The sequence below is a fragment of the Amia ocellicauda genome, chromosome 6, assembly GCF_036373705.1.
Source record: "Amia ocellicauda isolate fAmiCal2 chromosome 6, fAmiCal2.hap1, whole genome shotgun sequence".
Classification (NCBI taxonomy): Eukaryota; Metazoa; Chordata; class Actinopteri; order Amiiformes; family Amiidae; genus Amia; species Amia ocellicauda.
Window position 1 is genome coordinate 27,825,376 of NC_089855.1, and position 25,291 is coordinate 27,850,666.

Consider the following 25,291-nt stretch of genomic DNA (forward strand, 5'->3'; position numbering starts at 1 on the left):
TTTTGTCACCCCCAAGCTGGATCCCTTAATTCAGTCTGTTGAAATATCTCACATTTCCAACACATGAAACACGCTCACCCACTCAGGAGGTCTAATGTAACTGTGGATTTAGCATGCTGAAGGTTAAGTAGTTTAAGTTAATCTGAAGAAGGCAAATTGATTGGTCTCACTAGGAGACGAGCATCTGGAGCTGTCATCTTTTATTATGGGGAGGATTAGGGGTAAACTAACTCGGCACAGGGAGGGACCTCCGGCCTGCATACAAATTAACACAGTAGCCTATATCATCACACACAATGCAATGGGGAGGGCCCTTGGAGAAATGTTTGAATTGTTTTACATTGTTTTATTGAGACGGTTAACGGAAGGGAACCCCGACAGTCCTGCATTGTGGCGCAGAGATTTTGCAAGGCATCCACCAGTGTGTGAAAATTGTAATTGCACAAGTGGCACTGCACCAGATGCCTGGAAACCTAGGCTGGGGATCTCCTACAGTGTGATGTCATTAGCACCCTGCTGTAGATGGGGATAAACTTGGCAGAAAATGCTTTTCCTGCCCAACACTAAGGCTGGGCTGTTGTTTGTAGAGGTATGGATTCGTGGTCTGACTTCAGTGGGAGAAATGAATGGACAATAAAATGTATTCCTTCCTGCTAAGGGTGTTTTCAGTGAGGTCTAATGAATTACTGTGACTAGGAACTTCAGTGTGCATTTTCACCCTAGGTGCTGAATTGTACGAATTGTGAAACAGTCTAAGCTTTATCTTGCGTAACAAATATTTTTTCCCAGAAGTTGAAGTTGTTTTGGTCTTCAGAAGTATTAGTCTTACACACCCCTTGTTAAAACCTTTAGCTGAAAGGTCAGGCATTTTTTCCCTAGTCTGGAAATGCTATCCATTGGAAAAATGCGTAACTGTCTCCTTGTGGAGAATTGTGAGTTTAGCTGATGAATACAAAGCATGTTCTACATATCCACGTCAGAATGGACAAGTGGTCAGAGACGCTCTTGATCAGTCGCAGGCTGAATAAAGTGCTTTTGGAGTCAGTGTAAAACAAAATCCCATCTCTTTCTTCTCTCCTCTTCCCTCCCTACTTCTCAAACCCACCTTTTGTATTCCCTGCTTGCCTTCACTGCGTCTCCCTCACCCTCATCCGACATCATCCTGCCAAAATCTACTCTACAATATTATATATAATATATATACACACACTATGCAACCATGACCAATTTAAAATCGGCATTTCTCAAAACAGTCCAACAGCCCTCAGAATCATGTTGAATGTTTATTCTTAATTTATATTTCTCAACAAATTAAATCCCTGCTTTTATGGGCTTGTAAAACTGATTGTCCTGACTAATTGAAACTGATAAACATTTTATTATACTAATGTGGGGAGGTTTGAATTTATATGCATTGTAGCGATGTTCAGTCCCATGGCATTTTCAGTCAAATCTCCGATGAAACATTTCTTGTGAACTTTGGATAGCAGATGATAGCATAACTATTATTATACATTGGAGACTATAGAAGACATCTTGGCATAACCTGCTACTGTAATCAATGTAATAAAGTATGTAACACTGTTTTATTAAAGAGCCTTGATTGGCCCAGTACAAGAAATGGGTGGGGACAGTGTATTCTCCTGATCTGGTTTTGAACCACTACAGCTTGTATAAGCTGGTATTCTTTTAAGAAGTCTCCTTTTTTTTTTTTTTTTTTAGTTGAAATGTCCATATCAGTTGTGCTTCCATTTCTGTACAAGTGTACACATGAGAAATCAGAATATATATGTTTACATACGAATAAATGTCTGGTGAATTCCAAAGAGATGGACTATGGACCTTTACTACAAAGCTGTAATACCTAAGAATGTGGTATTGGGGTATCTTGTAAGTCTGGTCCCTGTCAGCCTAATTTGATTGCATTTGACTTTCATTCTACAGGGAAGGGTACAAGTTACAAACACTAATAAAGACCTTCCTAAAACCTGTTCAGCTCTTAAGGAGAATCACTTTATTTAATTATTATAGTTGATTTGCAGTTTATCAAATTAATTGAAATCAAATTGTGAAGGTGACGCATTTTGTGGTGATTGTATTAAAGCACTTCTGAGAGACAAATTTTCCTCAAATGTATGTAAAACCTGGTAATGTGTGGAGTTTGGGGTTTGCAAGGCTTGGCACGTTCGAGTCCCTGTTTGTATTCTATTTTTGGTGAAGTGCTACAATCTTGATTTTTTGACTGGAGCTGAAATGTATTTACCATTAATTAATTAAATTCCTTGCAGATTCATTTTTCCAGACCGATTTACTTATGACTGTAGCCATCTGTTTCAGATTTGATGTAGTCCCTTCCATATTTTGAACTATGGGACTGACTAACAGTACATATTTCTTTTGAAGCATTCGTCATGTACTGCTGAGCTAACATTCAACAGCTGCTTTTCATGCAGTAACTAAATACATGACAGTGTGTAAACTCTAGTTCAAGTTAAAATGATCCTCTGAAGAAGGGCAGTATATGTTAACATTGTTGTGCAGTGTGGCCAAAATACTCAGTACAAATCCAGGTGTTTTTGATAAGTAACTTCTCAGGCATTTGTCTACGAGTGGAATGTCGTGTGACTTTTTTTACCATCCTCTTTTCCTGCTCAACATGGAGTGCAATGTTTGAAGCACAACAAGAGACATGCTTCCTTTGTTTAAATTGTGTAGCGAAGACCACACAACTGTATCTTGAAATGTTAGGATTGTTGCTCACAGAAAGATCATATTAAGTTTATTACAGTTTTGAAAGATATGAGATGAGGGATGTAATAGTTGGGGAATGGCAGCCATAAATAAATATGTGGCCAAAAATGTCAAAAGTGCAGTAATTGACATATGATTGAATAACTCATTTGCAGCTCTTTAATTAGATTTCCCCACCAACGTATGTTTTTTTGTTGGTTTTTGTTCATGCAATCCTCATTTGTGGTTTATTTTAAAATTTCTGTTTTGTAAACTCATGAATACTTCAATTCTCTATGCAAACAAACTAAATCACTTTTCCTTGACAGCTGTCTGAGTTTTAATGGAGATCATTTTTGGTCTATGTCAGAGGAGACATGCATGTTATTCCAAAGCCACAGTTTTGCCTTCGACTCGGCAGTGTTCACGTTTTCCAGTTGGAGCAAACCTAATATGACTTTGTACTTGCTTGCACTGGGTATAAATTCTGTTTTACGTACTGGGCAGCAAGAAATCTGCAAGAAAGGAGGGATTAGTTTTGTGTATGTAGATTGTCTTCTCTCAGCCTGACATGGTCTAACCTGGAATGTAGCTGTGAATGATTCTTTCTTTGTGTAAATTGTTTATGCCAGGCTTTCACAACTCCAGACATCTGGGTTGCATCCCAGTTTACTTTAAAATATAGAACCATGGTATTTGGTATGCAACACAAAGGAATGCCAATTTTTTAAATAAACTGGACCATTGGAGGTCTGGAACATCACTAACTTTTTTCTTATTGGTTTTCTTTGTTTTTCTTTCAAAAAAATCTTAGAAAATTCCTCTAGGATGCCTTTCACCTTCACACTCTTGGGGTTGGGCGGTGGGGAGAATTGTTATTTATTCAGGAGTTAGATATCCACATTATTCAAGATTTAGTTTTTTTGGCTTTTGGTTAATTCCTAAATGACGTAATTCTTTTAGCTTTAATTTTAACAGAACATTTTAACTGAATGACAAATCATTGTGTTTTTTTTAACGTTGATTTCTAGAGTAAACCCGAAAGCTGAGATCACCGTTGCCCTTGTGATGTCCTCAATATCCACAATTAAATGTAGTAGATCTTCAATTTTCATTATTCCACTTATTTTCTGATTTTTAAGTGGGTACCGCTCACTCAATTTACTGGCTAACATTACCCTCCAACTCCCCTGCTTGCACAGACGTCTGTTATTAGTCTGGATTTGTAAGTCGGTATTCTTGAGAGAGGTGCCACATTTTACTTTGTGTGGGATAGGGAAGTGGTGCTTGGATTGTGAAGTATAAGTGTTTAAACGGGCAGCTCCTTTACAAACCAGTGGCATCAATCATTTGTCAGTTGGATTGTGTAATCTACCTAGGACTCTCTAATCCATTTGATGGTTTGACTCATTTTGACAATGAAGTACACAACCACACCTGCTTGTGGTTATGGTTGAAATATCTGACAAAAATTGACATGTCACAAGAAGGTCTAAATTCACAGCAGAACACCGTGAACAACACTATAAGACCATAGAATGAAAATAAATACCTTATGCATCTGGTTTTCACAGACTTTGATTGGTACTACTCTTGGATTACTCCACCTAAAATAACATTGGGTTGTTGAAGACGAGTGTTAATCTGGGTGTGTGAAAGTAGCCCCCAACGTATTCAAATAAATTGTCCAATGGTGATATCACTCCAAACTCAGTTGCCTATATTCAACAAATTGTCTTGAATATGTGCAAGAGCAGTTATGGGAAACATCACTTTTTAAGAGCAGAAACATTAAGTATTAAAAAATAAAAAATAAACTATAATTTGCATGTGTATTTTCATAGTTACAGTGGAATAAAAACACACATACAAATTGCAATTCAATTAGTTATACAAAGGCAAAGCCCTAACATTTGCAATGTGGAAAGCAGAAAAACAGTGGACCTAATGTTTCTGTTTTATGTGCTGGTGCTGTTGATCTCCCCTGCTAAACATTAACAGGGTAAAAACAGCACAGGTCATGGGAATTGAGACGGCATGTAGCATTTCCTCTCACTCAGTTAACTTTTAGTTCTCGGTTACCTCCGTTCCCTGCACAGTCAACTGAAGTAGACTTGAGTTACTCTTATTTCCCTCTGGGTAAACATAACCCAGGATGACCAAAGTTGATGATGATGATGACAATAATAATGTTATCGTGATTTGGTGCTGTTTTAGTGGCTCTGGTCCATGATTGCCAGAACACTGAAACACCTGTCAAAACATGGGAACAGGCAATGAGGGGGCAGAAACTTGAGTTCCACGGTTCATGGAAACTGGATAACTGAAACGCCCAATTATTTTAGTACATACAGAAACAAATACATTTTGCAAGTGCTGAAAATTGCTTTGCCTGCCATTTCAAACAGATTGTAAAACAAAACCTGTAATTCTAGGACCAGAACCTGGAATTGACTTGAAAAATCTTTACTCGTGTGAAAAAAAAGTAGGAATTGATTTCTGCGTTTGAGAATTTAACCACAGGGTATTGCAGGGGCAAATACCTTCCTTAACAGTTCCTGTGTTGTAGGACTTGGTTAGTTAAACGATCACAGGTCCTCTTTCAACATTTTCACCTTAATTCAATTTTTTACTTAATATTAGTATTGCCTTTCTATTTAAACTGGACTGAACTTTAACCTTTTGAGATACTTCAGTCTGCTATTAATACTTTCGAACCCTGAATTTAACTTCACCTGGTTTGCCATTGCAGAGCAGTGAGTGGATGGAGTCTTTGTGGCTACCTATATAGTAACGTTTAAGATTAATAGTATCACTTTATTGCTGTTTTCAATAAGAACTAAAACACCTGAAGTGGGAGATCAGAAGAAAATTATGCTACTAGAAGACACCTTGTATGGTTTCTACAGAACAAGATACCTGGAGTTATGCATATACACTTCTTGTACATAGAATTTTGTAGATTGCCCCTTTAGTGTAACGAACCTGTCTCTGACGCATGTGCCGCAAACGGGCTATTGGATTAACGTACAACTGACTTTTCGCAGCAGGCTGTTCTTTTCGGCACTCATTAAAACAGGAAAAGGTCAGTAAATTCAACTTCCAGAGCTGCCAATTAGTGTTTGTGAGGTGGAATAAACACTGGTTTAATATGAGTAGCTGTGATGGAGTGAAATCCTTTTGCAGCCTTATCAGATGTGATTGAGTTCAGGTCTGCTTCGTCATTGGTTTTAATACTACATTGTGTTCTGTTAGCTTAAGTAGTAGGCAACTGGAGATATGTTCCTGGTGTAAAAGGCTGTTAATCTAAACAAATTAGAAAACCTTTCTATTTTTAATTTGTAATCTCCATTGTTTTAATCGTTTCTCTAGATCTTTGTCCTCTTGCTTCGATGGAGCTGGAAGTCCATTTTCATTATTCATCTAGGCTCATGGAGGCTTCTAGGTAGATATCGGCTATGTCTGCCAATTTGGGTCCATAATAAATTGCTTTGGAACTTCAAAAAGCAAGAGAAAGCATTACTTAGCCTAATTGTCAGTATTCACCTGTAGGGTTGTGAAAATAAATGTGGAATAAATTAATCCTTCCTTTCCACAGTGACGTCCCGCTCTTGGTGGTTGGAACTGATACGACAGCTGCTAGGTGTGCATTACGAGGATAAGTAGACATTACCGTCAAGGGTGGAGCTCTTTTCAATGCGTTGCTCTTTGTTTCATTTATCTACGTCGTGTTGATACTGCCAAAGATTGTTCCATGACATTTCCATCATGAAAACTGTCTTGTACAGGTGATCCCAAGTTACAGATTGTTCCCATTCCTAGTACCCTTGTAAGAGCATCTAATTTGGTTACAGCAGGACATTTTATTGAGAAATTATGAGATCAAAATAAATGTAAATACACTCTTTGGCAGCACAATTTGAATAAGACCATGAATGGTTTTCAAAGTGTTAGTGTTGATAACTCTGGTTAGGTTGTTAAGTTTGAACTGTGTTCATTGTAGGAAAAGTGGGAGGTCAGATCATGTTATGGTAATTCATTTCCTCCCTATGCACATGGTTTATGGCTCACAGAAATCCACACTTGTGATAGAGAAGTAGACTAGCAGAAGTGCGAGCTGGCACATCTCATAGCTTTACTGTCATTGTGCTTGGTTTATAAATAGAACTCTGCAAACGATAACAGTCCTATAGTATATATTATCCAAATATCTGCATTTTTTTGGGGGGGTCTAAGCTATTGCATCCCACTTACTCAAACTTATATATAGCCTCAGATATAGATATTTGTGTATATACAGTTATACAGTTATCATCATTTTGGCTCTGTACACCACAACAATGGATTTGAAAGGAAATAATCTAGATGTGCTCTAAGTGAGGACTTTAATTTGAGGGTAGTTACATCCAAATTGGGTGAACGGTGTAGGAATTACACCCATTTTTATGTGTCCCCCCCATTTTAGGGGCTCAAAAGTATTTGGACAAACTAACATAATCATGAATTAAATAGTGAGTTTCAATACTTTGTTGCAAATCCTTTGTAGTCAATGACTGCCTGAAGTCTGGAACCCATAGACATCACCAGATGCTGGGTTTCTTCCCTGGTGATGCTCTGCCAGGCCTGCACTGCAGCTGTCTTTAGTTCCTGCTTGTTCTTTGGGTGTTTTGTCCAAATACTTTTGATCCCCTAAAATTGACGGGAACGCGTATAAAAATGGGTGTAATTCCTACACCGTTCACCCAATTAGGCAAAGAAGTGGAATGTTCTGCAATGGCCAAGGTAATCACCTGACCTGAATCCAATTGAGCAGCATTTCACTTACTGAAGGCAAAACTGGAGGCACAACACCCCAAGAACAGCAGGAACTAAAGACAGCTGCAGTACAGGCCTGGCAGAGCATCACCAAGGAAGAAACCTTTCAAATCCATTGTGGTGGCATACAAAGCCAAAATGATGACAATTGTCACTGTCCAAATATTTATGGACCTAACTTTGTGTATTTTCCCTTTATGGGAAGGCATACTCGGCACATTTTATGGAACTATGTTTTGCCCAGTGAGGTTGTCACAGTTTTCCACTTCGTAAATTCCATGGCTCAAGCCAATCATGATTGGTAGTTATTTTAATCAGGGACTTTATTTCATTATGGCTTAGTCCGTATAAGATTGAACTGTTGTATAGTGAGGGTTGTGGTTTGTCTGCAGTGGAATCTGTGAAAAGTGAAGTACTTTCCAGTCATAAATATCTCACACTTCTTGACTTTTCCTGCATGCCTGAGAATGTTAATTCCTAAAACATACATACAATGTTCTGTTTTGCTTTGAATAAAATGTTCATATATTTGGTTTGACTTAATGTTGGTACGGCAAAAGTGGAGAATCTTTAGAATCCCTTATACCAAATACAGGACAGTTTTGGATACCATGATGTAAATAATTAATAAAGAAGACAGTTTACCTTCTTTGTTAAATTCGAGTACACTAAACAATGCATGGCAATCGGACTCAAAGCGAAGGGCAGCCCTTAAGGGAAAGTAGCTTTTGCTGTAGCAGCTGCAAGGTAGTATAAGGTGGGGTTTTGAACAGAACACTTATTTTTACATCTGGGATTAGCAGCATAATCAGAGCTTTTTCTGTGTGGGGGGGAAAAACGGCCTAGTTAGAGATTAACATTCATCTTGGCCTGATTGCAGGGAAATGCTTCTTCTGGCTGTCTTATCAGTCCGTGGAACAGACAGGTTTTGACTGCCCGACATAATGAGTTTGATAGCTGTAGCAGCTTTTTTGTTTTTATTCTTTATCATATTTTTTTTGTTTTTAGTTTTTTCTTCCCCAGGCCTTGATGCAGGACTGATTTAACATGGAGAGCCTTGAGCTTAATACTGGCTGCCCTTCCTGGCAACATAACAATCTGTTTATTTTATTAACCCACAGCTGAGGGACAGTGAGCTGTATGTAGGTCTGCTGTTTGACTCAATCATGGCCTTGCAGATGATGTATAGAGTGGGATTCTTTTTCCTTTTACAGACAAATACCTCCAGTTCCCAATGCATTTAAAATAGTATAGGCCCCTGCATTGTCTTAGAGACCACAATTATCCTTTTAATTGGTGGCTGGAGGAATAAGCATTTGCTAGGTTGTGGTCACTTTCAGATTTATCGGCCCAGTTCCTTCCAGAGGTGTTCTGTGGCACTGGGGGTTCAGCACCCTGAGAAGGCAGTTAAATGTATTCAATGCTGTACTTCCAGAGTTCAACTCCCAGCTTTATACATGGTGTTGTATATCTTTTAGATGTATCCCCCTGTCCACACAATATATTGTTGGCAGTACACGGTTATACAAAACATCGTACACACTGGCAGTCATAATGTCCTTCGATTAAAACCAGGCTCTACACAGTACATAACCTGTGATAGAATCAGTTGCTACCAGAGGAAGGTGTATCCCATTGCTTTTGGTAATAGAAGGCATATATAACTGTTCTTTGTAGTTTTATTGCAGGCTTTGAAAAGTGAAAGGAAAGTTTAAAAGTGGGACATGCTGTTTAAATAAAGCCTTTAATATATGCATGTAAATAATTTGTTCTTAGTTGCTGAAGGAACAGAGTGCACCAATTGAGAATGTTCTTTGTCAAACCAAAGGACTTAATTCGTACACCAGTCAGGCTTCACCACTTTTTACCCTATATTGTTGTTTCTGTAGTTTACTCAGAACAGCGCTGATTAAGTGTCTCGGTCGGAGAAACCATGAAGCTGGAATCTCAATTTAAGTCAAACCGCCAATGTTTCTGTTGGTTTTCGATCTCAATTTAAATGAATCCAGTGGTGCGATTCGAATGTGAAGCGCCTGCATTTGAATGTGAGATACTTTTCCACCTACTCCAGCTTCTTTTTTTACTAGACATCAAGGGAAGATGAAGTTGATGATCCGTTCTGGAGGTTCAAGAGACTTTCGAGCAGAACTCTTATATTAAGCTGTCTCTGCCGAAGGTCACAGGGTCTCATTCTGTGCACTTTGCTTATCTAAAGGAGAACAGGGTAAATTAGCATAGTGCTATCGATGATCTAAGTGGATATATTTATTCAGCCGCTGTGCTCTATTCACTCCAATACATGTGACTTGGTGAATGCGTCTTAGCATTTGTGGATGTGCAATCCTCTTAATTTTTTATTTTTTGGGCTCTATCTCTCAAACTTTTATCACGCTGCATAGCCAGTAAACCGAATTGCAAAAAAGGTTTAAGTTTGTGTACTGGGCTGCAATGTGTCAAGCAGTTGAGAGAGATGAGAGCAGCACTTATCAGCACAGCTCCATTGACTCATTCCCCTTGCCAAGTCTCTCAGGGAATCATCCATGTTTTATTTAAGGGGTCATGAGAAAGAGACACACTTGGGGACAATGTCCTTTTGACGGAAAAACGCAGAGGAAAGTGATTTTTACTGTGCTATCCCAGTCTTCAAACTCTTCACTTGAAACAAATTAAGTTTGGCAATAAATCTGTGCCTTAGTTCAGTTCATTCATTAAAAAAACCTTCCTCCTGTGAGCTGTTATTTTCCTCGGAACAGGAAGTTCAAAGTGCAGCTTTTGTTGGCGTACGTCACCAATTCAGAAGTTTAGCATTGTGCTCTCCTGCAATACAGAGATTACAAATTAACTGTAAACAATCCCAAGTGTTAACTCGGTTAACTCTAAAAATAATCTGACTGGGAACTGTCAGGAACAGGAAAATGAGCAGCTTCTTTAATTGTTGTCAAGTTCTATCCCAGCACAAAAGACTATCTTGGTTTATTGTGTTTTTAATAGAGAGTTCACCCCTAGGGATTCTCCAGTTTCTGTGGTGCTGTATACAAAATAAGGAACTAAATGTGCATACGTTGTTTGGTCTTGTTCCTTTTTGTTTTCTTTCCCTTTCTTCACTCAAAGCTTTTATAAATCAAATTGTTTACATAGTTATTACAATACTGTACTTTCCCCTACATACAGACTAGATGCCAGTAAATGTGTTCATCTATTTTTTCCTAATCAGCTACTGTAACTAGGCTCAAGTTTCAGGTTAATGTACTCCTGACATAAAGAAAATACAAAACTTGGGTATTGTATTCAAGCTTTTATTCAAACTACATGCAGCCACTTTTCAACACACCTGATTTTGGAAAACTAAGTGCACAGCCAAGGAACTGATCTATAGGCTCATTACTGGAGGGAAGAGGTTAAATAAGGATTAAATAATGAAGTGCTGAACCTGACATCCTCCCAGAGGCAGTTTTGCAAATGAAGAGGAAAGACAACTGCACAGGCACCGACCAGCTGTGTTATATTCCCGTTCTTTTCACACTCGAGCAGGAATACTGATAAGAAGTGAAAGATAATTGTTCCACATGTCACACATTGAGCATTACCTTTTTATCTTAAAACTGTTCTCGCATATCCAGCCACAAGGCATCTGCTCTGCAAGTTGGTTGCTGTGATCCATTTTTATAAAAATGTGCATTTGATTGGGTGAGCTGGTTAAAAATGCTCAATGCAGGACCGCTAATGAAGTAGTCTCCCTAGAGCTTATGTATTGGGATTACTGTTTGTTTTTGCTCAAATGAAATTCCTGCTTTGTGCAGTACTGGCAGTTCAAGTTTCTGTGGTTGACCTTTTGCTATTGCCACGTGTGAAGTAAAAAGCAGAACAGCAGAAGCAATCGTGCTGTTTTTGCTACTGTGTAAATGGCCAAAAATGCCTTGCAAAATAGTGAACATACTTGCAGTGGGGCCCATTCTAATCAATCACATCTATGTTTTGATGGTTCTGTTAATGGCACCAGCATCAATTGTCTAAAACTGTCACAGATGGCATGTGCATGAGTGCAGTGCACCGCTCCTTGTAATGATTACGGTGGGGATGTGATGAAAACACATGTTTTTCTATATGCTTGGCATGTATAAATAATCAGGACCGACAGGCAAGACTAGAAAAGCATGGCCATTCAATTCTGTGCATACATTATAGACTTGTATACATCTGCAGTTGACATTTAGCAGTTAGTGTTGTCCAGCACACTCATGCTAATGCAACAACTGTCATAGCTCTCCTATATAATGAAATGCATTGGTAATGCTGACAGGAAGGAGTATGGGAAATATCTGGAGCACAAGGCATTACAAACAGGTGTGTGTTAAAATACATTGGGAAATGCAATGGTGGCTGTCTTTTGTCCTCATACAGTAAGCAGGATGTGTTCAGTCCTAAACTGCAGGAAAGAGGATTTAAAAGAGTTCATATCTATAATTTGCCCGTTTCTTTCTGCTGCCTGCCTGTATTAGTTAGTTTTTCTATCTGATGACAGGGACGAATAGCAAGTGGATCTTTTAGAAGTATTTGCGGAAGTATTTGTGGAGTTATTGACAGCTATTGTCAAGAGTAATTTCTGAGTTAAGGCAAAAGCCACACATCAGAAGCGCCGGGTGTGAAGAATCTGAAGCCAGATGAAAAGTATTTAATGACATGGTTAAGAGCGCCATGTCAAGACGAGAGTTGTTGGAATCTGCTTCTCATTATTTAATTCAAAATACCATTTCATTATCAACCAAGCTTCCCTTACATTTTGCAGCATTTCAAAATGGACTTTCTCATTATGGAAGATGACAGGGGGGAGGGGGTTCCCAATAGAGGTGCAGATAACAAACGGGAAGTAACAGATGCAAGTCTTTCCTCCTTCAGCTATATGGAAGCCAATCTGTCAATGGTGTATTCAATTTGTCAGGCTACAGCTGCACTTTTTTAATTTGCATCCATCTACCCGGTGTTGAATTGTCCCTGTCCTGGATTTCTCTGACTGGATGGACAGGATTCTCTCTGCAGCTCTTCCCTGATCTGCTTTGTGATGTGTGGGCCAGCTGGCTCCAGCAGCGCTTGGCAGCTACACAGGCCTCCACTGGCAAGAGTGCTCTGCCCAACCTTAACTCACAGCAGCCCTGTCAGCATATGGAAAGAACCAGCCTTCCACTGGCTTCGGTTTCAGACCCTGAGTGCTGTGGTTGACAGAAAAAAAGAAAACGAAGGGAAAGGATACTGAAGTTCCTGACAGGAAAACTGAACACTGCATGTTCTCAGGTTATAGTGTGAATCATATGGATTTAATATACATTTGAAGGACATTCTGCCGATACCAGCTTTCTCTTCTCATTAGGAAAAAAAACAAAAACTTTAATGATTTCAGTGGGATACTTGAGACAGTTGTTTTTTGTTTATAATGAATTTCTCGTGAGTTTCTGGTGTGCCGTTTGCCAGGTCTTAAAAGGATGCTGCACTCTAGTGACCATATGTGGCTACTGCAAGGTCAGAAGTCGTCGCTGCTTGGGAATCAATTCTTGGTCATGCAAAGATGTTTCTCTTTGAGGTTTGACCCCAGGCTAAGATTTGAACCAGTGTCTTTGTTGAAGGACAGGCAAAATCTGTCCTTCACAGGTCCAGAGTTTTGACGCATTAAAATGAGCACCCCTTCACAAAGCGTGGAATGGTTCATGATTTTGACCACCATGCTGCAGAGTACATGGTATTAAAACAATTAGGCTTCTTTAGTGTAAAAAAGAAATATAGGCCTAGACATTCCTAGATGCATATATTGATATTATATTTATTGTTTATATGGTTACTTTCATGGATTTTTAAGATGGGTCTCAACTATTGAATTACTAAATTCCTATATTATAGGCAAATCTTACCTGTGCACAAGACATTTGATACGCAGAAAGAGATCAGTGCATAGCACACTGCCTCGGGGCGGAGCTCCCTGTCGAAATCGGAGCCCGTACTGATGTGATCCGAGTTGTTTCAAGATTTGTAGAGAACTCTTGAATAACCTAGATTGATTCAGTTTTACTGGTGTCTGCCTCTTCATGTTACAATTCCTTTGCTGTAATTGCTATTCCATAAAGGTTAATCCTGCTTAATTACTATTCGATAGCACGGTGTTGGGAAAACGCCTCGCCTGTTAACGTGAAATAAATTATTCAACAAGTCACATGTATGCAAATTTGCAAGTCATATATCATTTTTAGAGCAAATCCAGTGAAAAGTGTAATTCTGACAGATCCTCCCACCCTCTTCTTACCAAAGAAGGTGGAATATTTTAGCTTTCTATCCATTGTCTCTCTTTAGATATATACTGTGAGGAGTGTGCTGACTGGTTTCATACTGCTTTTAAACCGAGAAGCAATTCACTTAATTGGAAATTAAATTGTACTCTCTGGAGGGGTTGACATGGTTCTTCTGCCCGTGTGCAAGAAGGGGGTGGAACAGCCACTTCTTTCATACTTCAAAGACTTCTCAAGGTCTGTGGAGAAAAGGATCCTTTCAATAAATCGTGCCGACTTTACAGCATCAAAGGGCATCAGCTTGCCTCGTCACTCCCAGGGTAACATTGGGAACCCAGAACAAAGTCAACAAGACAGGCCCGCCCCCTGTCCAGCAGGCTTTGATGGTGCCTAACCAGGAATCGTCTTACTCGGACTCGGATTCGGCTTTGTAACTGTCCATATGTGGGAAAATCTGTTGTGTATGGTGGCGTCATTTGGGTTTTGTTTGCAACTCTTCTTAATCATTTCTCTGGGTAGTGAAAGTGTGTTTGACTGTTTAAAACCTCAGATGTTTTTGTTGAATTGAATTCCTTTTGTTTTTATTTATATGATTTATATTTCTTTACTACATCAGTCAGATATGAGGTGGAGGGAGTTATAATTCCAATAGCGATGGTGCATTTCCAGTATTATTCTAAGGTTCCAGCCAATACCTAAGCACTTAACTACTCTGGCGTGATACCCAGGAGGTCCCAGGCTGTGAAATAAGCCATCAGGAGTCTTAAGTTATTAGTCAGCTTCCATCTGAACCTGGGTCAGTGGACCATTCGAAGCAGAAAACCCCTTATTTGTGGAAGCACAGTGTACTGCATGATACAGATTTCCTCACTTTTCACAGAGGCAAGCAAATGACATAAACCAGTGCTGTAGGCGTGTATTTGTGTGTTGTGTGTACCCATGTACTGCAGCACCGAGCATCTCCCCACCGAGGCCCATTAAAGCCAGTTTAGCAGAGAGAGGGACAAGGGTTCAGCAATTATCCCATTGGGGTCTTTTTATTACACTGTAAATGACAACCACAGCTGGTCCCTCTTGCCTGTCATCGGCACTTGCTGAACGTTTAAAATCTTGTTCGGTGGTCGGTTTGATGGTACAGTAAACCACAGCCTAATGCGAATATTAGAGCCGCGGCACCAGAGCAGCAAACCTCCCTGGTCATATGAGATAAGCTTGAAAGTGGATTTCTTGATTTAATTTCCCTGTCTGCCTTCACCTTCATAGAAAGAGCTGTTTACTTATTTTCAGACTGTAGAAAGCAGGATTATATTGATTTCTTCCTGAAATGTATGCTTTCGCCACCCAAATGTGAGTCTTTAAGACCCTTTCCTCTTGGAAAGAGACTGTTCTTCTTGAAAGAAAACGTACCTAGACAAAGACAGTGTCCAGGCCCTTTCTAGAATTTGTAATCCTTTGTTTCTAATTGCATATATATATGTTTATATATTGTAGTCTACCCAAGTCCTTCCATTGTACTTATACACGTAATATGTGTGGTAATACTTTATGCAAGGCTTACAAAACATACATATGATGTTAAGCTATCTTTGTGGCTTAATTTGCATTCTGCATGATTCTAATAGTTTCTTTTCTCACAGCAAAGGGCCCCAGGAAAGATCCTGTTTGACCTCGTGTGCACCCACCTGAATCTCATCGAGGGAGACTATTTTGGCCTCGAATACCAAGACCACCGGAAAATGACGGTGAGTGAATGAAATAAGAGTGACTTTACTGGGTGTCATTTAGGCTCCATTCAGAATTGATTTGATTTCCTCCCACTGTAGTCCTGGGAAAATGTACTAAAATGCTGAGCTGTCTTTGCCGTGAATGATTCTCTTATGTTTTGAAGAAATGATGATCGGTTCAGGGATGCCAATAAATCAGTTTTAATATCAGAGTGATTAACAAAGGATTAGAAGGAACACGATGAGTATCCCTTCCGCTGTTGCATCATCTCTATTCCTGGTTTATCGCGTGTTTCCAAATTGTTGGCTTTTCCTTTACTGCTGCATTTGTCTTCCATTGAATTGCAAATCTTTCAAAGTGTATCCTTATTTATTTACTTTTAAGCTTTTATCCACTGTGCCGCATATTCCAAAACACACTCACATTTTTAACCTACGAGGAGCTGTAAAATAGCGAGGTAGAAATGTAAATGTATAACGCAATTGTACAATACGTTTTCACAGTGGCACAGAACACAGGCCACAGTACAGCAGCAACAGTAAATGGGTTCTGGACTACGAGTTTAGAATAATTGATCAGTGCTTTGTTTTATTCAGCAAGTTACTTGTAGAAGTAGAAGAACTGACGTTTTGCTCTTTTTCGCAGGTGTGGCTGGACCTACTAAAACCCATCATGAAGCAACTCGGAAGTAAGTTCTGCTGTATGAGTGAGTTGTGCTTGGTCCAGCTGTGTATTGTTTCTGCCTCCACATGTGATTTATACAACAGACTTTTCAGACCTAAATGGAAACATGATGGAAACGGTTGAAGTTGCTATCAAGTTTTTGTTTTTTTGTTTGTTTTGCTGAGAAATCCACTTTCTGCATTTGAAATTAAATTATTTAAGACTTGTTTTCAAATTACTTTCATGTTCTATTAATTTCTGTCATTGGAGAGTTTGAAGAAAAAACGTGGATTTATTCCTGTTAGCTGTTTTTAGCATTTCTTTGATTAAACTCACTCTAGCCTACTGGACAGATGTTCTTTCTGTAGGAAAGTGTAATTTATGTTTGGAAAAGAAAAATCCCATTTAATTGGTCATCTTCAAACCCAAAGGCTGCTTACATTTGATGGCTAGAAGACTAGCACAATACTTATGCCCTAAAGAGATCTCCACTGTTAGCACTAAGGGCTTGTAATGGATGGAAAAAAATAAAATCGGATCGATCTGTCATTTATCCTGGACTCTAATAAGGGAACCTGTACCTGTGAGTCTTAAGTATAAGCCAAAGCAGTTGTTCTTTAAACCACATGCTATAGAGAATTGCAATTGAGTTCAGTATAGTCTATCAAACTATATTAGGCAATACACTTAACAATGCTTTGTTGTAAGCCAAATAAAAACAAAAAAGTTGGTTATTGGTACCTTGCTTCACCTGGAGTTTTGGGGTATTCTACACTGTCATTCACTGTGGTGATCCTGTCTCTGTAGGACCCAAGCACACAGTCCTGAGATTTGTGGTGAAGTTCTTCCCCCCAGACCATGCCCAGCTGCTGGAGGAATTAACAAGGTAAGATGCGTTATAGATTTGTGTGTTTGTTGGGGCCAATTCTTTTTTCTAACAGAAGTAGGAGAAGCTTGTGCGACAACGCAATATCTTCCGCAGCCCCACTTACAGTCTTTCAAGTGTTTTTTGTAGATCTGCATGTACATTTCTGCTGGCAGTTATTCTCAGCCTTATTGCAGTTTTGGATTGGCTTTATTCCCTACCAGGGGTGTGCAATAACTGTGGATTTAGGAGCCTTCCTCCCAGGTCTCCCATATGAACAAGATTTGTGGTTCAGCATTTTTCAATGTGTTCATATAAAATTATAAAGGCAGTATTTTAGCCTTTAGCCTATTTTTGACAGATTGCCATCTCATCCTCTTGTGTAGCAACCATCAAGCTATAACGTTTATTACCAGCAGAGAGACTTTACTCGGTAATAAATAAAAACATTATACAAATGTCATATCTAATATCCAGAATACATTGGTACTTTTGTATAGATATTTTTGGTTGCTTAATGTTAATTGTCCCCTTGAGGACAAGAAGATGAAATGTGTTGCTAACTGCTATAACTGAATGAACAAGACCACAGGATTTCACAGTCATTCAGTCTCCCAGGTGAAATCTATGCATAATGTTTTCTTTATTCGGTCTTGGACTAAATGTGGCAATTTTTTAAAACTTTGTAAATGGTGCCTTGCTTAATATCCCATATTGTTGTGTGTAATACATGAAAGGTAATCTATCTGCTGCCACCGGATAATGGTAAAAGATACCAGCAAGTTTTCCAATGGTCATAGTTGCCTTATTTATCTTTTTAGCATTGCCATTCCAAGTTTATCGACCAATCAAATAAGGATGAAGCTCTCTTATTAGTCAAGGCAAAACTCTGGCCTGGGAGGCTACAAAAAGCCACTGAGGAGAACAATGAGCCCTTCGAGAAGCTGACCGTTTTTCATTTTTTTATATATAAAGAAAAACCTTTCCCAACATTATCCAGTCAAGTTTGTGTTTTGCTCCCAAAGGGGGAGAGGAAGTGCTTTTAATGCCATCATTAGCATTTCAAAGATCCCCTGAAAAGTGTGCTTCTTTTAAAACGTGTGTGTGCTTTTCTTTTCGTTTAATCATTTTAATGAGTTAGTCTCCTACGGATGTGCCATTTTGCTCTCTGTATGGCTGATACACTACTTCATTCCCGTTGCCAGTTTTTTTGCAAGCTCCATGAATAACCTCAACTAAGCCCTGCTGCTTTTTCTTTTTTCCATAAGTATCAGATTCCTTTTTGCTCACTCTGATGTTCTAGTTTTAGTGGCTTTGTGAGTTTCATGCTAAGATTCTCATAGGAGATGTATAGGAAAAAAAAAGCTTGCTTGATATTTATTTTCAAGTTACTGTCCCTGTCTGTTGTTTAGAAATGTCATTATTGCACAGTCCACAGTACAGTAGCTAGCAGATTTGGCTAAACATATCAAAGCAATTATGTAGGAATTGCCTCAGCTGCGATGATACACAAGTTTTGTTCACTTTGTAAATTTATATTGACTTCCTGTGTGTGCTTCGGCATTTAAGTGGGACCCATCTCTCTCTTGTCTAGTTATAAGCCCATTGTCAGCAATTTTACAGAAATGTGCTATAATACTGTAGAGGGAGAATTATTCATATTTTCAGAAACATGTATGCCAGCCAGTAATAAGACTCAATATAAATTGTTAATTAGTTAGTTGACATTTGGTACAAATGCCTTGTCAGTTATTTCTTTGAAAATTTAATGTGCTTTCAAAATGCCAATCATAAGTTCCTCCCCTCTGATATCATCTGGATGGCAATGCTGAATTGGGAGTTAATTTAATAATTTAATAAAATAAAGTACTAAGAGCTTTTCATAATGAAAGATCTTTTCAGAATGACAAGTTTTTGCAAGAGAATGTTTTCATATACAGCAGCGGTTCCCAAACTTTTTTTCCATACATTTGTCTTGTTAAAGTGTCGTGCATCGCAACAAATATGACCTTACAGCTAACATACATTTTAATGAATTTAAAACACACAAAAAAAACATTCTGCTCTTTGCTGAGTTCAGAGTTTCCTTCATTAGGCAAACCTGAGCGTTTTATTTTATTTGGCACAACTGACACGTTACCCATATGAAGAAAAACTCCTTTTGTTAACAGATTTCTTCCCCAGTGTGCTAAGTGCCATTTGCATGTTGTCTTACTGCTTTGGATGATGATGATAAATTATCACAGTTGTGCTTATTTGTTTTTACATGTAACATTAAATTGTATTTTTTCTTATTTATATGCATCTGTGTTAGGCTAAAGGTATTTTTAACTGTTTGCTTTCTGTTAGTCGGGGAGTTGCCAGACTAGTATTCATATATCCATAAATATTTCTGTTTTAGGGTCTCACAGGAAGGAATGTTCTGCCATCAGCCATGCCAGCTCTTTGAGCAGCATTTTGAAAGTTGGTTCATGTTAAGTGAACTGTTCTTTAACTGTCGTCATTGTGATGGCCATTATCTTACTGACAGCAGTAATCTTCCATTCACAGCAGCGCCTCTCGGTTTAATTTAAGTGAGAGAGTGAATTCCTTGCCAGCCTGCTCCTACAGTAAATGCCATTTAGGGTATTAACGTTCATGTTTCCATTAATAATTTCATACATGTTAGTCTTGCTTTTTAATCACTTGTATGTTCTTGGTGTAATCCTGCTCTTTCTGTGCTCGGAGTAGCTTTGTTTTTGATGGGTCATCCACTCGTCCAACCCAATGTGCTTGTTCCTCTTGCACATGGATGTTCTGAAAATTAGATTGATTCAGACAGATTGAAAGTATGAAATGTACTGGGCTTGTCATTTGCAATCCATTCAGTTAAGTTTCTACCATTTTGTAACAAAAATGTATTTAGGGTTTGGAGGCTTCCATTAAGCTCATTTTAGAGGATTTCAGGAGGGTTATCTGGCTCTCAGACTAGTTATTATCCATGAAGGTTAATGGCAATAACCACACAAAGCCCCAGACTATATCACGCTAATTTTATTTTATTTTAAATCTATTTGTTACTTCACAAATGAAACATGACTTTTGAGAAATTGAGATTCATTTTTTTTCCTCCTTCTTAATGATAATAGAGAGCTTTATGGTCAAATCATAAGCTGTAATATTCCATGACACAAACCACAATCAAATCAATGCTTTGCTGAGGGCCTATGAAAGACCAGGCCTACACATGTCTGGGAACCCTTTTGATGGAAGTGTGAAAATGTCTACAGCCTTTCATCACCAGAAGAAAAACACATTGACCGGCTGTTCATCAGCAGACCTAATAACCCAGCTCCTGTGTGGGCCAAGGGAAGATGCCAGTTCTGCAAGGAGATCAAACAAGAGTGAAGCCAGGAAAAGAACAATATCTGTACTTGCAGTAGGATGAAAATCTGTTCGGGCATCCCAATGCTGCTGTAGGTTATGTTTTGTTGTGCCTAGTAAAGCATACCTCTGTAACGGAAAATCCTGGAAAATGTAAAGAATTCTTGATAAGTGTCGGCTGTTGTTGGGGACTTAATATGGCACTAGTGCAATTTCCGTTAAGGGAATCACTACCAAGATGTCTGTTTTAAGGCTCCAGCCAGCATTCCCCCAATGTGTTTTACCTCAGGCTGACAAATTACATATTTGTGTTTGGTCCCGTGAATGAGACACTAGCCCCGTGTCTTGCTGTAAGTGGCTCTGCACTAGCTGGTGTTACTGTACAGTTTACCCCCGAGGCTCTGAAAGTCAATTTGAGTTTGTCTGTTAAGTAACTAATTATTTATAATGTGGTAATTCATCAACATTAACAAATATTTGCACTGATTTCACTCTCTAGTTTGAATGAGCCATTTTAGTGATTCTGAAACACAGAAAAGGTGTGGACAAGGTAATGGTGCCTGCATTAAAGCAAGTCCTTCAGGCAATTGCATTTGTTTTGACATTAATTTATTTTAATTGGTTTAACACAGGAATTTCCACATTTCTTCCAGTTGGTGAAACAGGCGCAACACATATAACAAAACAAATGCCGATTGAAGCTGTTGCCAGAACTCAATGTCCTTTTGCTTTTGATTGTGGTCAGTAAATAACAAAAGAACTGTAGATCTTTTTATAGACTGGTGACGATTGAGCAGCAAATACAAAGAGCCCAACTCACAGATTGCTCTCTAGTCTCAAGAAATAATCCTACTTTTCACACGATAGAGAAAAAAATATATAAATTTCCTCTTCACAGAAAAGATGATGCAATTCTGTATGTTTTGCAGCAACTTACTGTTTCATAACCTTGAGATATAGTTGAATATAGTGACACTATATACTCATTAAAAAAATACAAAAGTTTCAAACCTTATTAAAGGGTCGTTATCACCATTATATCATTTTCTTTTCATTTAATTGTTATTCTGTTCTCTGTGCTCTTGTCAGTTTGTATGAAGCTCATGTAGTTCCTTTTTTATTATCATTCTCATGTTGTCTGTGCTTTGTCTGGTAAACGTACCTTCTTTCTAAACCTGTCAAGAAAGCTGTGGAATTCCAGAGGAAGATTTTATTCATTTATTTGCCACTCTCTAACCTGCCACATTCACCACATTATTCACTGGTTGATAACAGCTGAACAGTATTACAAAGTGTTTGTTAGGCCTGTGGTCTAAAAATAAGCCATTGAAAACTGCTTTTTATTTCAGTCTTGTATAGCATATAACCTTTGAGGGCAAGACTTTAAACAGTGCTTCTATGGCTAAAAATACATTTCTGTAATATAAACTATAAGAACAGTCAGCATTTTCCTTTCCCCTCCGGATTGAGGAGTAAAATACAAGGCTAATGTATTCAACAATGGCGGTTGGTAGTGCGACAGATTTATGAACTTTCGCTGGTTCGGGATTTGGTTCCTGTCATGTTCTCTCACTGCAGAGATTAAATTTGCAGTGGGGCAGTGTTTCTGCCATAAAGGTAATTAAGAGTTTGGCAACGTTTCAGGATCCTAGCAGGCTTGTGGAACTGCAAACTTCAAAAGCTCTGCTAGCAGCTCAGGAAGACGCAGAGCATGCAAACGAGAGCAGTGCATTATGGGCTTCCCAGGGCCTGAGTGTTGGCAATGCCAGGGTCTTTCTGCTGTTTCTGGGTGAGAGAATAAGGACATGAAAATTCTGCAGTAGATCTGTCAAGTCATCTCACAAATACAAATTAAGCTGATGTGCATCCGTATGACTGGGGATGTGGACAAGTGTATATGGATGGATACCATATCCCATCAGTGAATCGCTGTGGCATTCATTGCATTTATGGGGGAATATTAATAAGCATGTGAACTCTTGAAGGTTATCGCTGTGGGAGTCGAGTGTAGCGGGAAAATGTGACCTGTACAGTGTGATTGACAGGAAGGAGGCAAAGAGCAGGTCTGAGAAGATGGAGCTCTTTCCCAGAGAGGTTTCTGTCAGTCAGAGTGGAATCGTGCAGCATTCCTAACCAAACACCAGTCTATGTGAGCGTTAGTCTTTTTAGCTCTGAATTTTATTATTATTATTTTTTCACCTTTTCTTTCACCTTCAGGTACCTCTTTGCCTTGCAAATTAAGCAGGATCTGGCTGCAGGTCGACTAACTTGCAATGATAGCAGTGCTGCCCTACTGGTGTCCCACATTGTTCAGTGTAAGTAAACCTATATTTGCATTAACTGTGCAGAGATGCCACATGATGACACATATGGGACTAAATCTTTTTTTAAGCATTGACATCTGCACAGGGATTCTGGAGACAAACATTGCTTGTCACTGTTGAATTACAATCTTAAAACTGTTAACAAGATAGTATACCGGTGTACATATGATGACCATAATTGTATGAATGATAGTTCAAATTTATTAATTTAAGTTTTAATGAACACCCAAATGTTTAGATCTGAGCTTGGTGGATTAAAAGACGCTGCATTTATCAGAACATCAGAAGCCTGTCTTCTGCTCGTCTGATCTCGGACGAAAGACAGTGAAGTTAGTCAGTGCTTGTGCTGGTCATGAACCCGAAAAGCTTCTTAAGAATTAACCACAGACTCGATTAGTCATTCTTTCAGCCTTTTGAATACGATTCCTCTTTCATAGTTGGGTTAAAAAAAAAAAAAAAAAGATTCAGACGACTTTTTGCACATTGAGGTCATGCTTCGTTAGGTTAGTAATGCAGTTCAGTGAGAGAATCATCAGTACCCTCAGTCTTTACACTGACAGATAGTGTGCCAAGTTCTTTCAGACGCCTGTCTGGGCTTACAGGGGCTAAAGTTGGAAGTCTGTTCTTTCCATACAAGGTGTGTACAACAACAGATACGACTCAGTTTATACTCATTGAGTAAAGACCAATGAACATGGAGTTTCTTGCACATACCTGTCTCTGACAGCTAGTGTGTTTGCTCCGCATTACTGAGCAGACCTATTAGTTTCCATCTTAATGAGTGCATTGCCATGACTTTGAAGTGGAGGAAGGGAAGTCTACATAGGAGTGTGTGAGTGTTTTTTTTTTTTTGCTTTAAAGGGATTATAGATTTAAATTTAATCTACTATTTTACATAGGGTATTTCCATAAAAATCAATTGCTTATGGAATTACTCGGAATATCTATTGGATTCAAAAGGTCAAAATGTTTTCCATTCCACCCACAAACAATTGATGCCTTTTGAAATGTCACTTTGTTTCTGTGCTGAATTATCTGGTGATTGTTTCCCATCTGTTATGTTTTGCAAACCTACTCATAAATGGTCATGTCTTTTTACTTGCCATTAGCTTGAAGGAATTGGACATTAGCAATGCTGTATCTTTGATATGGTGCCTGGCATGAAATTCTTGATTTTTCGTTGCCGAGAGGGCTGAGTGGCCAGAGCAGGAAGCAATGCCTTTATCGTACTGTGATCTCGCTGCACAGCCCATAAATGTCTGGCTTTATCCTTGTCCCTCTTTCATCAGCCGAGATCGGAGATTTTGATGAAGCCCAGAACCGGCAGCACCTCCGGAAAAACAAGTACATTCCAGATCAAGACATACTGGTGGACAAGATCAATGAGTTTCATCGAAAGCACGTGTATGTATTGTCTAATTAACGATTTATATTGCCAGAGAAACCAGTGTACAATTGATATCGATTAAATCGGATGAACCACAACCACACTAGAAACTCCCAAACACTGCCCCATGAATATGGTCTTCAACACTGATCACTGCTTTCAGGAATGTGGGAGAAAGACTGGTATTGCCTTCATATAAATGGTCACATAACTACGTTTTTTGTATTATTCTTCTGTAACTTCACGCTTCCATATTTAATTTCAGTGTCCCTTCGCCTGTTTTCATCACTCTCTCAGCTGCTAGTTCTTACCACTTGTGTTTTGGGCGAAAGCCATTACTGGCAATAGAATCTCTAATGAAGCACCACATACAGGAAACAGGAAGTCATTTTTCCAGACATCAGATACGGGGAAGTAAATATGGTTTTACCACTGGGGTCTTTGTTCTTCTCTGTAGCCTCAGTGATGTCTGTTCAATTCAGGAAATGTCTGTGCCCTTTGAAGATGTGACTTGTTATGTATTTATTTTTTCTCTCCCGGCATCCACTGTTAAAAATACCAGCACTTACTTATGCAATTTGGACTGTATTGAATTGCATTCTTCATTAAATTGTCATAATTTTATGTGGACATCCTTAACTCTTGGCAGTAGAACAATATAAGATCAGCCAGGAATTGTAATACCTGGCCGTTGCCAGAATGAGTTTGCTTTTGTTAATCAATTTTTTTTACTTCAGTCATGCACAACATAAGTCATAGTTGTGAATTAGCTACGCCGCCTTAATGACAAAATGAAGTATAATTAAGATACTCAGATGCTGAAGTAGCCTATAGCATTGATCACTTGCCTGGGCTCCTGATCAACGTGGTAAAGGTAATTTGTTTGGTAATAAGTTTTAAAGCTGAAGGTGCTGAGTAGGGGTACCTTATACTGCAATAGAGCACTGAGTTGTCTTCTCTTCTAGTGGGCAGACACCAGCAGAGTCCGACTACCAGCTGCTGGAGATTGCGCGGCGGCTGGAGATGTATGGCATCAGGCTTCACCCAGCCAAGGACCGAGAAGGAACTAAGCTCAACCTTTCTGTGGCCCACACAGGAATCCTGGTTTTTCAGGTGACTCGAGATGATGCTGCTGCTTGTCAAATGC

At 38.9% G+C, this 25,291-nt stretch overlaps 1 protein-coding gene across 3 annotated transcripts in view; it reads left to right on the forward strand.

The window, feature by feature from the left end:
* The window catches only part of farp1 (FERM, RhoGEF (ARHGEF) and pleckstrin domain protein 1 (chondrocyte-derived)), a 101,927-nt gene that overhangs the window by 48,429 nt on the left and 28,207 nt on the right, over positions 1–25,291 (forward strand). For all 3 annotated transcript variants that reach the window (XM_066706737.1, XM_066706739.1, XM_066706738.1), the window contains exons 3-8: positions 15,455–15,559; positions 16,188–16,230; positions 17,013–17,091; positions 22,651–22,748; positions 24,047–24,161; positions 25,110–25,257. In XM_066706737.1, coding sequence (XP_066562834.1) covers positions 15,455–15,559; positions 16,188–16,230; positions 17,013–17,091; positions 22,651–22,748; positions 24,047–24,161; positions 25,110–25,257 — 588 coding nt within the window. The remainder of the gene's footprint in view (positions 1–15,454; positions 15,560–16,187; positions 16,231–17,012; positions 17,092–22,650; positions 22,749–24,046; positions 24,162–25,109; positions 25,258–25,291) is intronic.